Source organism: Aptenodytes patagonicus, chromosome 5 (assembly GCF_965638725.1).
Source record: "Aptenodytes patagonicus chromosome 5, bAptPat1.pri.cur, whole genome shotgun sequence".
In the NCBI taxonomy this organism is placed as follows: Eukaryota; Metazoa; Chordata; class Aves; order Sphenisciformes; family Spheniscidae; genus Aptenodytes; species Aptenodytes patagonicus.
Genome location: NC_134953.1, coordinates 10,163,673 through 10,178,222, shown reverse-complemented (window position 1 = coordinate 10,178,222; position 14,550 = coordinate 10,163,673). Strand labels below are relative to the sequence as shown.

Genomic DNA, 14,550 nt, shown 5'->3' with positions numbered 1-14,550 from the left:
GGATCATATATTTTATATCACTTAATGCAGCTTATTTTGGGGGTTTTTTTGCTCAAATTCAAAGATTGTTCTTTGGTTTCTCCCTTGTATGTTTTACTTACAGAAGGTTAGAAATTAGCATGTCAGATCTTCTGCAGGTCAGGTACTTTGGAAACTTGCATGGCACTGGGATGCTGAAACCACTTCAGAGGAGGAGCAATACTAACAAATCAGTAACATCCCTTCTCCATATATGCTTATTTTTTACAATAATGATTCTAAAATGTATTGAAAGCCTTCATTGTTCTCTGGGCAACAGGCATTTTCTTAGGAGTACCAGTGTTGTCAACAGTATTGAGGTTGACTCTATTGGTACTGATGTTGCATCATCTTCTTTCTGCAGCCACAGGAACAAGCACGACACTGGAAGCCCAGTGCCCAAGTGTCCAATATACTCATGAATAATGATACTAACAGAAGGAGGTAAAGAAAACATGGGACTGTTAGGGAAATGCAAATAAAGCATATGAGGATTTCACAACAGTGTGGGGCTAACAAATCTGCTTCACAGGAGAAATATCTGGTTTCTGAAGGAATTGTTGCCCCAGAGACAGAGGTAGCTTGCCTGAATTTTTTTTTTTTACGTCTCTCCTGAGAAGCAGCTGTTGCCTGGACCATGTGGTTTGTAATACCCCTTTTATAGTAGCTTGTTGGAATTAGCAGTGATCAAACTAGTGTGCCTCTAACAGATTGTTTTATTTTGGCTTATTGCTTTGGTGGGCTAGTCAGCTTAATTCTTACAGTGGGTTATTCCCCAGTGATATCTGCTCCAACTTTAAAAGAAAAAGAAAAAAAAAAAAGCAAGGTGAGGAATGCTTTTGGGAAGCAACTTCTCTGTTCTTCATCATGCGTGTTAATATGGCATCGTGTTTCGTATTGCTAAATGATGTTGAAAGAAAAATTTTTTTTTTACATTGGCTACATGACAAAGTCAGTTTGCAAAACTTTCTTTTCTCTTGATAATTTTCCTTATTTCCTGTTGATTAATAAATGATCCCTAAAGATTCAGTAAACATGAGCAATACTTACTTCACTTGACTTTGGAGGAGAGCAAATGAAAGTGGAATGTGCATCTAGTGGTTAAACTTCACATCCCTCTGTTCGTGTTTTCCTGCCTCTTCAAGGCTCTGGCTTTTTTATGGCTTTTTTTATGGAAAGGTATGAAATCTATTGCTGAGCCTGAGAGTGAGCACAGAGTATGCCTGGTGGAAGCCAGCTTGTACCACAGAAACAGTGATGGCCCATTGCATAGTTCTTTTCTTACCTCAGCCTCCTCTTGTCAGAGCAGCAGGTAGTGAGATTACCTGCAACTCTCTCCATAATTTATTTGCTGAAATGGGAGAGTTTCCAAAAATCTTCCTTAATCCCTATTTTCTTCTGATGCAAGCTCTGGTAATGGCTTGTTTCTTTCCTCTGTTGTCAGGTAGCTTGCTCAGCTGTTTTGTGACTTCTGTGTCTAGGCAATAAGGGTAATTTTTATTTCCAGGAGGGATTTCCCTTAAATGTTTAATTTTCTATCAATTTTTGTCCAACAGCTCTCTCTGTTGCTGTTAGTTCCTCTTTTCCTTTTGAACTCTTCTCCCTCACATACTAAAAAGCCAAAGTGGGTTTTATCTCTGCTTCTCTGTCCTCTGCTTTGGTGAGAGTGCATGTAATTGCTCGTGCATCTGAACTTAGCTTGGAGCTCTGTGGGTGAGGACTGACTTTTGGATTTGGATTCCTCCAGGTCTTGGCCCTAAAGTTTTCAGTAGATGGGAGGCAAGAGGCAGAAGCATGTAGCCACATGATGGGAGAATTACTTGGTACTAAATGACAGTTAATGTAGTGAAAGTGTCCTCATAGTTCAGTCATATTGTTCCTTTTCTTTCATGAGATTCAAGATGGGAAGATGCTGGTGGTTTTGCCCTACAGCACTGCTGGCAGCCCCACATTTGTCATTGTTATTGCCTTCTCAGGCTCTATCAGCAGATGTTCTTTCCATTTGGCAGTAAAGCTCTTCCAGTATACTTAGCTGCTCAACTGAATTTCAGTGTGAACTACTGCAGTGGATAGAGAAAATACCATTTGCTGGCGGACAGTTTTATGGCTGTTAAAAAAAACTGTCAGTTTTCTGCTCTGGTAGTCCTCTTTCTGTTAGGCGGGGGAGACAGTTCTCTAAAGGGTCCCTCAGAGGGTCTCTCTAGCACCGCTTGTAGCTCTGAATATGTGAACTCAAACTACAATCTAAATTGTGGTCTGCAGCTGAATTTTGGGTGCAACTATTTGGTGGTGCCTTAGCACTGATTCTCTAAGAAAGAAGTTAGCACTGCACTAGTGAAACAGTGCTTTTAACTAGGTCGCAGTTAAACATTAGCAGCTTACAAGGCAAACCCAAGGCGATGTTATCCAATGCAAGCGATTTCCAGGACACTATAGGGAGACCCACATCTGAATTGCTAATGCAACGCGTTCTGGGGAGACCCCAAGTGGGAAGATGGTTGATGTCTGGCAGGTGTCATTGCAGTGCTCTCTCTCTTGTACTTACTGTCAGTGCTTTTTGCTTGCTTGACTTTAAACACAGCCAAAACATTCATATGCCTTCTTTAGACATGTGTGTCTTGCATCATGGGGTAACAGAGGTTTTAGCCTGTGATCTTACTTTCATGTGTTACACAGTCTTGCAGACAATTATGCTGAACTGCTGTTGTCTTTGAGGTCTCTGCTAGTTTTGTATTAAACTAGATTTTCATAAAATTTTCTGTTCTTGGTCTTTAAACTTACTCATTCTTACATTTAGCACAAAACTTAATTTTTTCATGCACAGCAGTCAGCCTGATGGTCTCCTGGTGAACAGCTCAACTCATGCTTGTTAATATTGCCATCGTGTGGCTGGATTAGATTTGCAACTGTTTTTTATTTGGGGTTTTTTTGCCAACTTTTCCTGGTCCTTAGTGCTGGTAGCAGGTTTTAAACAGTTATGAAGGTGACCAGGAGTGTGAAACACACAAATCCATAAAAATACTCTGTACCAGTGAGTTCACCTTCTAAGGAGGTTGGCACAGCAAGACAGGAGACACTGTCACTAAGACAAAACGTTAGATTTGTAAAAACTTCCATGACTTGTGTGTTGCCTTTGTGGAACAAGCGGTATTGATACAGATTTGAATGAGGAAGACGACTGTGTATGGAGCAGGCTTTACCTAAGGAAAAACCTGCAATCTTGTGGTTTTGCTGTTTGTTTTTTATGAAGCTATTTGTGGTGGAGAAATTCACAAAGATGCTGGCCAGATCCAATCTCCCAATTACCCAGATGACTACAGACCTTCCAAGGAGTGCATCTGGAAGATCACAGTTTCTGAGGGCTTTCACATAGGAATCACATTCCAAGCCTTTGAGGTGAGAAGTGTCATTGTATATTATACTACAGATATTATTTTGCCTCTGTAGATCCTTTAAAATTAAGAAGGAAGTGATGTAAATAATAATTTTAAAAAAAAATTCTTTTGAATACTTCATAACATCATTTCTCCTCACCAGAAGTTTGCTCAGAGATTTTGAAGCCAAGTTTTAAATATGATGAGTTTTCAAAAACTGTTACTCTAGACAGAAAGAATTAGAAGGGGCACAAAACTACTGATGATGTTAAATAGGGACTCATGAGTCCTTAAATTTTCACTCTGGTTAAATGAAACTATATGGTCACAATCCAGGCAAAAAACTCCTGTTGGTGTCACTGGGGCTTGGCAGATTGTAGGATGTGTGTGACTCTCCAAAGAAACATCACGTTCCCAGATGGCAGACAGGCTTTGAAGAGCTCAGAAAAGGTTTTCTTCTACTGGTTATAGGATGTTTTACACTCTTAGCTAGGTACCCAATGATCTGTTTCTGACTACTGATGGGTAAGTCACAGACAGGAGTGGACAGGGCCTGGGTTCGTGCATAAATCCCATCTAGCCCATAGGCTCCTGTGGCTTGTGCACACTTATGTGCTTGTCCTGGAAAGGGCTGACAGCACTGCCTCCTAGCTGTGACCCCACAGCTATTCTTTGAACCTTTTTGTTTGTTCTGCTCTGCTCCCTACAGCTTCTCATGGAAAAGCAGTTTGTAGATAGTCAGGGACTAGGTTTTGCCAGAGGGTAGCCATGAAATAACAGCAGAACTGAGATGTGCCCGGGCCTGAATGCAATTTCAGCTGCAGGAGAGTTCAGTGGCAGCCATGAGGCAAGCACCTCGTTGTGACCAGTTGTTTGGGATGCTCCTTTGGAAGCTGATCTCTGGCCAAAGTCTAACTGGTTAGCTAGCCTGACTCAGAGCACTCATACTAGTGAGCTACAGGCACACCCTTTTCCCACTGCAGATTGAATGGCACGATGCATGTTCTTATGACTACCTGGAGATCCGAGATGGCCTCACTGAATACAGCCCACTGATCGGTCACTTCTGTGGCTATGAGAAGCCAGAAGATATCAAATCCAGCTCAAATAAAGTATGGATGAAGTTTGCATCTGATGCAACCATCAATAAAGCAGGCTTTGCGGCAAATTTCTTTAAAGGTATGTGATCTAGTACCTCTCAAGGTCAAAGCTGCGGACCATTCATCCCTTAACTTACTGCCGTCCCAAAGTGATCAGTTACCATTGTATCTGCTTGTAGTTAAGAGCTGGTTAGACAATATTAATTTTATATACAAATTGCTTTGAGAGCGTAGAGGGGTTTGATGCTGAGGCATGAACACAGCCTCTCTGATGAAGACAGAAAGGAAGCCTACTGGGTCAGTACCAGCACAGGCACTAACGCCTCGTGTGGCCCAGCTGGACAGAGTGTGACCTCCATTTATCCGTGCCAGGGGACATTGACATTTTCAAAGAAGGTACTAGTACTGTACAAAGTGTTAAAAACAACTCTCTGCCTAAGTTCTATTCCAAAAGAAACTTCTGGAGAGAGAGTAAATTTGATTGCAAGTAGAATCCCAGGGAAAATTTCAGAGTGCTTTAGGAGACAAATGTGTTCCTAAACTGACATCCTCTTCAGGAGGATGCGAATGAAGACTGAATTTCTTCTTAAGAGCTGAACCGAAGCCACGGTCCTTTGCCCACATCCTGGTGACTTGATAGAGGCAAGAACCAAATATCTAACCACTTGGGAAAATAGCTGCAGAGCTGCTGTGAGGTAGATAGTCATGTTTCTCTTAGGTTCAGTGACAGTTGTACAGAAATAATAGCTGCAATGCCAATATTTGGATTGCTTAAGTCCTTTATTTATTTCTACTTTAACTTTTGTCTTGCATAAAGGGTGTCATGGTCCATTTGGATCTTTCAAATTTACTCTGTGAATTAAAACTTTCTCTCAAGCAAGTGATTTAACAGCTGGCTTAGAAGTTATTGAAACTGTACCCAAGCATGGAGCAGCAAAGAAATACTCTACTTTCTTCATAGTGAATCCACAAACGGAAACTAGAAAATAAAATCTGTTTGGACTGGAGCTGTTGCAGTGGGGGGTTCCTGACTGTGGGAAGGCTTTGCAGGAAGACAGCGTTATCAATAGAATAGAATATTTCAGTTGGAGGGGACCTACAATGATGATCTAGTCAAGACTGTTCCTATTTGATCTACGTAGCAGTAACTGTTACTGGAGCATTATATTGGATGTAGGTGTCAAGGTGTTGGCAGTGGGAGGCTGCAGGGGCTGCCCCATGCCAGACAGATGGTTCAAGCTGGCTCCGCAGTGGACCCACCGCAGGACACAGCTGAGCCCATCAGCTGAGCTGGTGGCGCCTCTGTGAAGACATGTTTAAGAAAGGTCAAAAATGACGGGGAGAGAGAGGAGGAGAGAACAAAAAGTGCGAAACAGCAGAGGTAACGCCAAGGTCAGAGGAGGAGAAGGTGGAGGTGCTTCCTGGCAGAGCAGATATTCCCTGCAGCCTGTGGAGGACCCATACTGGAACAGGGGGAAACTATGAGAAGGAAGGAGCGGCAGAGTCACGTGTAGCTGCTGACTGTAGCTCCACATCCCCCCCGTGCATGCTCATGGCTTTGCTGAAGGGACTGAGTGTAAGCTATGGTGATACAAGGCAGGGGGAGAGGAGTCTGGAGTGAAGTTGAGCCTGGGAAAGGGGGGCGGAAAGGTGTTTTCCCTAAGGGTTTTAACATTTGTTTCTTTCTTTTTTCAGTTTTTGTTTCCCAATACCCGAATCAGTACTCAAATATTTATATTAATTGGCAATAAATAAAGTTAAATGCCCCAAAGTTGAGTCTGTTTTGCCCACAACAGTAATTGGTGGGTAATTTCCCCATCTCAACCCAGGAGCTTTCTTGCTCCTGTTCTTCCTATTTTCTCCCCCATTCCACCGGAGTGGGGGGCCAGGGAGTGAGCAAGCAGCTGGGTGGGAGTTTGGCTGCTAGTTGAGGCCAGCCCATCACAACCATGTTAATAAAACCATCTATTAAGGGATGCACATGGAATCAGGGGTCAGGGTGGGAAGCCAGTACATCTGGCTATCTGTGTATTAAAATGTCAGTTCAGGTTGTTGAGATGTGATTGGAAGAACCTGACTTCAAAGTCTAGGGTAGCAAGACTTCATGCATCTATGAAAAGGAAGAACTACTTGCATGTCCTCCCAGCTCCTTTGCTGCTCCCCGTTCAGTGGGGTAAGGCCTCCTGCAGCTCCATTACTGTGGGCACCATAATGGGCTGGTTCCTGGTAGCTCAAGTCACTCGAGAGCATGAGGAATTTAAAAAACAAAACAAAACAAAAAAACGGGCAAATGAGAACAAAATGCAGTGAAGTCTTTACAGGAGACCATGTTTTTCTGCTCCTGTCTAGAAGAAGCACTCTTGACTATTAACAGTAATTGTAGTCCTTTATAGTTTTGGTGGTAGGAGTGCTTTAACACTTGTGAGGTTTGCTGCAGTGTCTGCTCCTTGGGCTCGGCTCGTCAGCTAGTGCTCTGGTCCTTCTGTCCAGAAGTGTTGCATGAGGAATATGATGGGGTTTGGGTGGTCAGGAAAGTGTGACTTGTTCTGGTTTTCTCCTGACAGAGATGGATGAATGTTCTCTGCCAGACAATGGTGGGTGTGAGCAGCACTGTGAGAACACACTGGGCAGTTACAAATGCACCTGCGAGCCTGGCTATGAGTTGACAGCTGATAAAAAGAGCTGTGAAGGTGAGTAACCTACAGATTGAGGCATCTGTCTATAGGATGGGTACTACAGCTAATAATGAAATTGAACAATCTTTGATTGATTGTTCAATTTCAAGTTCAAGATTCTCCCTGCCTCTACATCCTCTTTGTTTATCTTACCCCACCTGAAAAATTTCTTTTTATCAACATCTTTCATTGAAAAACAAGTTTTGGTTGAAAAACTGAAAATACGCTGATTCTCTACTGCTAAATGTCTCTAAAACTAGTTGTTCTTCATGGCCAGAGATCCCTGTTCAGACCAGATCTCCCATGGTGCAGCATAAGGGAGGGCAGGCATTACAACCGAACTGTTGAGTGACCCAAAAGTATTTCAATCTAAGGCTTTTTAGAAATTTTTTTAAAGAAATTTCTTTTGTAGAATAAAATATCAAAACATGCATGCAAAACAGACATTTTCCCTACTGAGGAGTCAATTCCCTTCTTCTGTTACCCGGGGGGTGGGGGTGGTGGTGGAATCCCATGTCTTTGATAGAAACTGTTTCTTTCAGCTTTCTATTTATACAGTTAATCTCTTTCAACAAGTGTTTGCTCCCACCAACAATCTGTTGGTGTGGTGAGAATCCACCCGCTGTTCTTGTCTCGTAGCTCTGCCTTTCAGCTGAGATGTGTAGGGAGCTCCACACGCTGGGTGTAGTACTCTCAAAGTCACCCGGTTTGCCCTGACTTCTGCTTTTGTCAAACTGTTTGGGGAAGGCTGCTGTTGACTTGGTGAGGGCAGAGTTAGGTGCATGCAGAACACTTTTGGAAGCTTTACTTTATTTTTTAAAATAATTTCTTGCCATTTTGAGCAAGCCAGTTGGTATAACTTGGCAAGCGTTTTTTGAACTTCACTCTTAACCTCCTGTTTTAAACTTCATTTGTGGGCAATACAGGCAGGATAGTCTTCAAAATTGTAGTGGTGCACATCAGAGTAAACTCCTTTTGTTTCTCCAGACACACTTGCTTGCTACACTTTTTGTATTGAAGCTGCTCCCTTGGGTTAGTTCTCTTAATGCAAAATGATGCTGGGAACAAGATGCAGGAAGCTTTTATCCCTGTGGGTTTTGAAGATGTGGCCGTATTTCATTACTCCCAAGAAACAGCAAGAAAAAAATGCTTCATTGCAAATAGAATTTTGCAGCAAAAGAGCAAACTGAGGTTGATTCCTTTGAGGTAAAAACCATGCCCTCCTACAAGAGGATGAAGATGAGATGTCCTAAATTTTTAAAGAAAATGGGATAATAAAGCTAAGTCTTTGGCTTTGTCTTCAATTTTCCCTAGAGAAGATGCAGTCTACATATAATAAGCCACTGAAGAGTTGGCTGAAGACAGGGGTGTCTTCCCTAGGATTCCATTATCTTCTAATTATTCCATTACTGATAAACTTGAAATAATAAGGTTTGTAGGACTGAGTGTGGGTGAATTTACCAAGCTGGCCTTTATTGTGCATGTCAAGTCAACTGATCCACAGTAAGCCCAAGGCTATAGGGTAAAAAGGAGATCAATCTTACACGGTTTAAGTGGCTCTCCGGGCCATAGCCTGGCTGTGTGTGTTTCACTGGTGATTTATAGCAGGTGAGGTTTCTGTCTTCTTCGCAGCTCCCAGCATTTTAAACCTGTTCTGGAGGCCGGGATTTGAAATGTGCCACCAACCAGGATCTCATTCATTTCCTAGCTAACAGTGTGGCCCAATCTGTGTGTCTGAACAGAACCAAGTAAAACTTGTGTTCATTTATTGCCTCTCCAGCTGCCTGTGGGGGCTTCATCACCAAGCTCAATGGGACCATTACTAGCCCTGGATGGCCCAAGGAATATCCTACTAACAAAAACTGCGTCTGGCAGGTGGTAGCTCCAGCCCAGTACCGGATCTCTCTGCAGTTCGAAGTGTTTGAGCTGGAAGGCAATGATGTACGTAACCAGTCCCTGCATCTCAGAGGTGTGACTATTGGCTAACTCAGAACTGGATAAATCCTTGGGGTACAAGGAAGAGGAGACTGTCTTACTGGTGGAGCTTCTGGTTGTTTCCCCACTCTTGATACAATAAGCCAATAACAGTGATTGTTCTCCTTGAAGTCTGGATCTGCTTTCTCTATGGAGTGGAAGGATTAAAGCTGTTCTGTTATAAATGGGCTTCTTTTCTCTACCAGTTTTGCATAATTGTAGGTGTTTTCCATCCCTAATAGGTGTCCCATCGCCCCCTTCCCCAGAGCTGCCTTTGTAGGAAAATAATTGGAAATGAACAATGAAGTAGAGTTCTTCAAAGATAAACAAAATAACCAGTAAGAGTCTGTTCTCTGCCCTGCCAAGGACAGGGTGGAATTTGAACAAAGCATTCAGGTCTCACTTTTCCCACCGTAAATGGGGGCAGTGGCTCTTCCTTAATTCAGCAGGCTGCTGAAGTTCATTCAACACTGCCAGGCTCTTGGATAAGGTGGGAGTAATTATTTTAGCTAAATTTAAATGGAACCTTTGCTATTCTGATAAACACACGCATGCTTTAAGACTAGGGCAGCAAGGGAAGGGGGTGAGAACACTGACAGAGGAGAATTTGGGGAAGTTAGGAGTGTATTTGAGTATAAGGCTGTTTCCGTTCCCTCTCAGTCAAGCCTCTGTCCCCTTCCTCTGAAATGCTCTGTTCCAAGTCCACGGAGCTGAGAAATCTCCTTGTCTCTTGGCAGGTCTGTAAATATGACTATGTTGAGGTTCGTAGTGGGTTGGCTTCTGACTCCAAGCTGCATGGTAAATTCTGTGGCTCAGAGAAGCCTGAAGTAATCACATCGTATGGCAACAACATGAGACTGGAGTTCAAATCGGACAACACGGTCTCCAAGAAAGGCTTTAAAGTTCACTACTTCTCTGGTACGTGGCTGTATTCTTTCACTCGGTTAGCCGTCTCCTCTGACTGAACCTCTTGGTTTTGGTGCATTTCCTTCAACCTCCTGTGAAATCAGGCAGATCCTGACATGGTTAGTTACATCTAAAAAGCATGGTTGCTCTGTGCTGTGTCACCTTTCATCTTGGTTTCTCAGTGCAGCGTATGGTCCAGTGTCATAGTGTGGTGTCAGCAAGATGCACGGATTTCATCAGTGCCTCCAGTCCTTCCACAGCGGCAAGCAATGGGGAACCTGATCCTAGAAGTTATTCCTGTCCCTGGCGGCATCATTAGAGAATAGCTTTTTTCCTCTGAAACTAGGAGAGTTACAGAAGACTTCTGGAAATTTTCTATAGCAATCCTTCCCATCAAAGCAGTGCATGCTAGTGGAAGTTTCTAATCCTCTGTTCTGAATCCTTTGTAGCTGTTGGTGTCAGTGATGCACCTTGTTAGCAGGCAGTTCCAGAGGTTAACTGTACGTTGAATGGAAGTGGAAATTCAGTTCCATTCTGTGTTTTCAGCAGAGATTGAGGAGTATTATTATTTTTGATGGAGGATGATCAGGCAAAATGACCTTGAATTAAGACAGTTGCAGAGTAGAATCGGGGCTAGGGGTTTGGCTTGTTAAATCTAACAAGAGTAAGGGTGAAGTGGAGTATGTTTTATCTAGAAATACTTTTAGGAATGAGGAGACAGATGAGGTTAATGAGGTCCAGGGAGAGCATTGGCCCAAGAAAAAGTGGAGATAAACTGCTCATAAATTAAATTGGACTGGAATACGGGAGCAGATCCTATGCTCAGTGAGATTCATGAATACATAGTCCTGAATATACAGGAGTGAATATCCACTGGGGCATATTTCAGCTTCAGAGAGCAGCTCTTACCTTAGATCCTCTTCTCCATCTGTCTGCTTGTGCTCTCAGACAGAGCTATTTAAAGATGGAGGCTCATCAGAGTGTGTAGGAACTTGAAAATATTATAAAGATTGGCCAGTGGGTTTTTTTGCCTAGGCTAGTGAATTTGTGTGATACTTTTCCTGGACCATATTCTAAAAGAATGAGACATTCCTATATGTTTCTTTTAGATAGGAGTCTTTAATCATTCAAAACCTACATTATATAATAAAACACACTTGTGATGCATTTTATGGAATGAAAGACAATTGAAGAGAATTGTATCTAGGCTAAAAAGCTGACTGGACTAATCCAGCAGCAGAGGTTGGAGGTTTGCACTGGTGTCTGCCCGTCTGGGTAGGGGTCTCCCAGCTGACAACTGCGGTGGTCTGTTACTCAATGGCAACTCAGTGTTTGTCGGTTTGATCCTGCCCAGACAAGGACGAATGCTCCAAAGACAATGGTGGTTGCCAGCACGAATGTATCAACACCTTTGGGAGCTACGTATGCCAATGCAGAAATGGCTTCGTGCTGCATGAAAATGGCCACGATTGTAAAGAAGGTAAGGTCCCCACTCCCTGCCCTCAGGAAAGACAAGATGCCTCAAACGCGGTTTGAGCCAGGGTGCCTCCTGCCCAGTGTTGGAAGGGTGTTTGTACAGCGTACCAGGCTGGGGCACTGAAAAAGCCTCAGCTAGCTGAAAAACTACCTAGGAAAAGGAAGAAGAGGGCTTGTTTTCAGCTGGATCTTTCCCCAGTCTGGCCCTCCTTGTGGCTGTGGGGATGGACAGGGTGGGGACAAGAAGCTGGGCTAGCGAAAGGAGCAGTTGTGGGACATGACCATTAGACTAGTCGCTGCTGCTTCATTTAATTATTGGGTTGAGTCAGAAGAGAAAGGCTGAGCTGATCTAACCATTTGCTGCTGCCAAAAATACAGCTCTTCCTTTACCCTCACCCCTGCTGTGTGCTGCCATGGCCTTTCTGTGTATCGTCTCTGGTCCTTGTCTGATCTCTCCGTGAGCTGATTCAGCTTTCCAAGTCAGTAAAACAAACGACTCAAGGCTGAGATAGCATCAGTGTCAACACGGTGGAGGGTTGGAGACCATGTCACGGGGAGCAGGGCAGACAAGACAGAGGAACAGAAGAATATGTTTGGGAGTGAGAAGGTGAATGAGGTTAATGAGGCCCAGGGAAATAAGATGGTCCATTTCACCAGCTGCCAAGTTAGCTCAAAAAAGTATAGGCCTTTCTGAGGACAAACCCACCAGAACTATGCAGTAATCCTAAAACATACTGTTCAGTGACTGAAGCCTTCCCTGTTTCTGCCCTGTTGAGGGGCTCGATGGGCAGAGAGGAGCATATGGGACATTACATGGTTCCCATGAGACCTGCCTCAGTGCCTCCATCTTATGATCTCACTCTCTCAAGCTGGTTGCGAGCACAAGCTGAGCGGTGCGGAGGGAATGATGAGCAGTCCAAACTGGCCTGACAAGTACCCCAGCCGGAAAGAGTGCACCTGGGACATCTCTGCAACGCCTGGCCACCGAGTGAAAGTAGTGAGTAACCAGTGAGCGGGAGTGCGAGGGGAGAAGCGGGCCGGATTGTGAGGAGCTGAAGTGACTTCCCCCCGCCACTGTGTGAGTGGGAGGTTGATCCCCACAGGTCCTGCGTGGGGTGCTCGGAGGAGGGCACCCCGGGAGGCTGCCCCTGGCCTGCAAAAGGGCAGAAGGTCTCAGAGGGACATAAGGCAGGGGTGAGGCAGCTTGGAGGAGACTCCAGCAGATGACAACTGTGGAGCATTGCTCTCTCTGTTAACAGAAGGTATAACATGCCCTTCCACCCCTACCCCTCCTTGTGAGCCACTCTGTTGGGACCATATCTGCATAAGGTGGTGGCAGGGCCAGTCCCTCTGAGGGAGAAGCGTCAGGCCCATTTTACAGCATGGCCTGATGCATATGGCAGGACATGCCCAAAGCTGTGCAGATGGCCCATGCACTGGGGGAAATAATGCCTGGATCCCTGTGCTCAGTGGAAGTAATATTGAAGAACTGCCCATTCAGTGTGCTAGGCAGGGTTCCCGGCAGGAAAAATAAGAGCATATAAGGCTTGCATTTGAAAACTGTTGTCATGCACCCATGTGAGGCAGTAAAGCTAAGGCTACACAGCACGTTCATATGAACTTCTGAGCTTTACTACCCTGAGATCACTCTTGTTTGAAAGCACACTGTTCTGTTTTAGTTTGTGGGAAGAGTGGGACAGACATACCATTTGACCTGTTTCTCACTTGGCATTTCATCCTCTGCTAAATTGCATACTCAGATTTACAAATGTCTGTCTTAATTCTCCTTATTCTTGCTGTAGACCTTCAATGAGTTTGAGATTGAACAGCACCAAGAATGTGCCTATGACCACTTAGAAATGTATGATGGGCCCAACAGCAAGTCACCCATCCTTGGCCGCTTCTGTGGCAGCAAGAAACCAGACCCTGTAGTGGCTTCTACCAACAAGATGTTCCTCAGGTTTTACTCTGATGCTTCTGTGCAAAGAAAAGGTTTCCAGGCAAAGCACAGCACAGGTAAACTGGTTGCCTGCCAATACCCCAGTGCGATAAGATGTCATCAAGTCTCACTGCATTTTTTTCACCAGGCAAAACCAGACACACTTTTCTCCCAAATAAGCTTAGCCTGAATTTTGAGTGGTTGTATATTGCGCTAACCAATGCCCAGACCATTGTTGGCACCATACCATAAATGCCAGCTTCCTTATCAGCTCAGAGGTCTCTTGATGTCAGACATTCCTGCTCATGTTCTTTTGTTTAAATTGGAGGCGTTTGGTTGAGCAGCAACCCCTTCTGTTCCTCATCAACCCTCAGAAAAGGAGGTGATGCAACTTAGCCTGTGTATTGGCCCACACACGGCACAGGCCCGTATTAGATTGATTATGGTGGAAGCAGAGACGTGCTGTGGACAGACACAGCTTGATCTTCTTATCTGTGGCAGCCCAGAGGTGAGCGTGTTGTACCAAGGTTCACTTTTTTGAAATCCCTGCCACTGTAAACGGGTGAAACGTGCTTTGAGTGGCAGTGCGTGAGAGACTGGTGAAGAGGAAACTCTGCACCAAAGCACACGCGTTTTGCACACACAGGGCTACTTTTGCACATTGTGTGAGTAGAAAAGGATTGTTTTGGTCTCCAGTTTTTTAATGTGCTTCAGCTTCCTGCTGGCAAAATACTTGGGGTCAGAATTTCAGCTACAGGACAAGTGTAAAGAACATGTTAAGTCTTCCTTTAAGCGATTGCTTTCTAAAATAATACATTTTTCCAGAGTATAATGTGGCAGGAACCCCATCCTGCCAGTTTTAACTGGTCGCCTTTTTCCATGCATGTTCTGTACCAAAAGAACCAAGCTTCTCTACACTATGCGGGTCACTGGATTCATAGATGACTGGAGAATTCACTGGTTTATGGTAGTTTGATGCAGTGGTTAATTACCTTCCCTGTTGTACATGCACTTCAAGCTGGAAGTCTTCTCTCCTCACGGCTGGCCCAAAAGTGGGATGGTGAGTCTTTGTTGTGAGGTAAGGCCTT

At 44.2% G+C, this 14,550-nt stretch overlaps 1 protein-coding gene across 4 annotated transcripts in view; it reads left to right on the top strand.

Moving 5' to 3' along the window:
- TLL2 (tolloid like 2) overlaps window positions 1-14,550 on the top strand; it is a 100,243-nt gene that overhangs the window by 81,508 nt on the left and 4,185 nt on the right. For all 4 annotated transcript variants that reach the window (XM_076338595.1, XM_076338596.1, XM_076338597.1 and 1 more), the window contains 8 exons: window positions 3,269-3,414; window positions 4,376-4,571; window positions 7,057-7,182; window positions 8,948-9,108; window positions 9,879-10,059; window positions 11,402-11,527; window positions 12,393-12,520; window positions 13,326-13,539. In XM_076338595.1, the coding sequence (XP_076194710.1) occupies window positions 3,269-3,414; window positions 4,376-4,571; window positions 7,057-7,182; window positions 8,948-9,108; window positions 9,879-10,059; window positions 11,402-11,527; window positions 12,393-12,520; window positions 13,326-13,539 (1,278 nt within the window). The remainder of the gene's footprint in view (window positions 1-3,268; window positions 3,415-4,375; window positions 4,572-7,056; window positions 7,183-8,947; window positions 9,109-9,878; window positions 10,060-11,401; window positions 11,528-12,392; window positions 12,521-13,325; window positions 13,540-14,550) is intronic.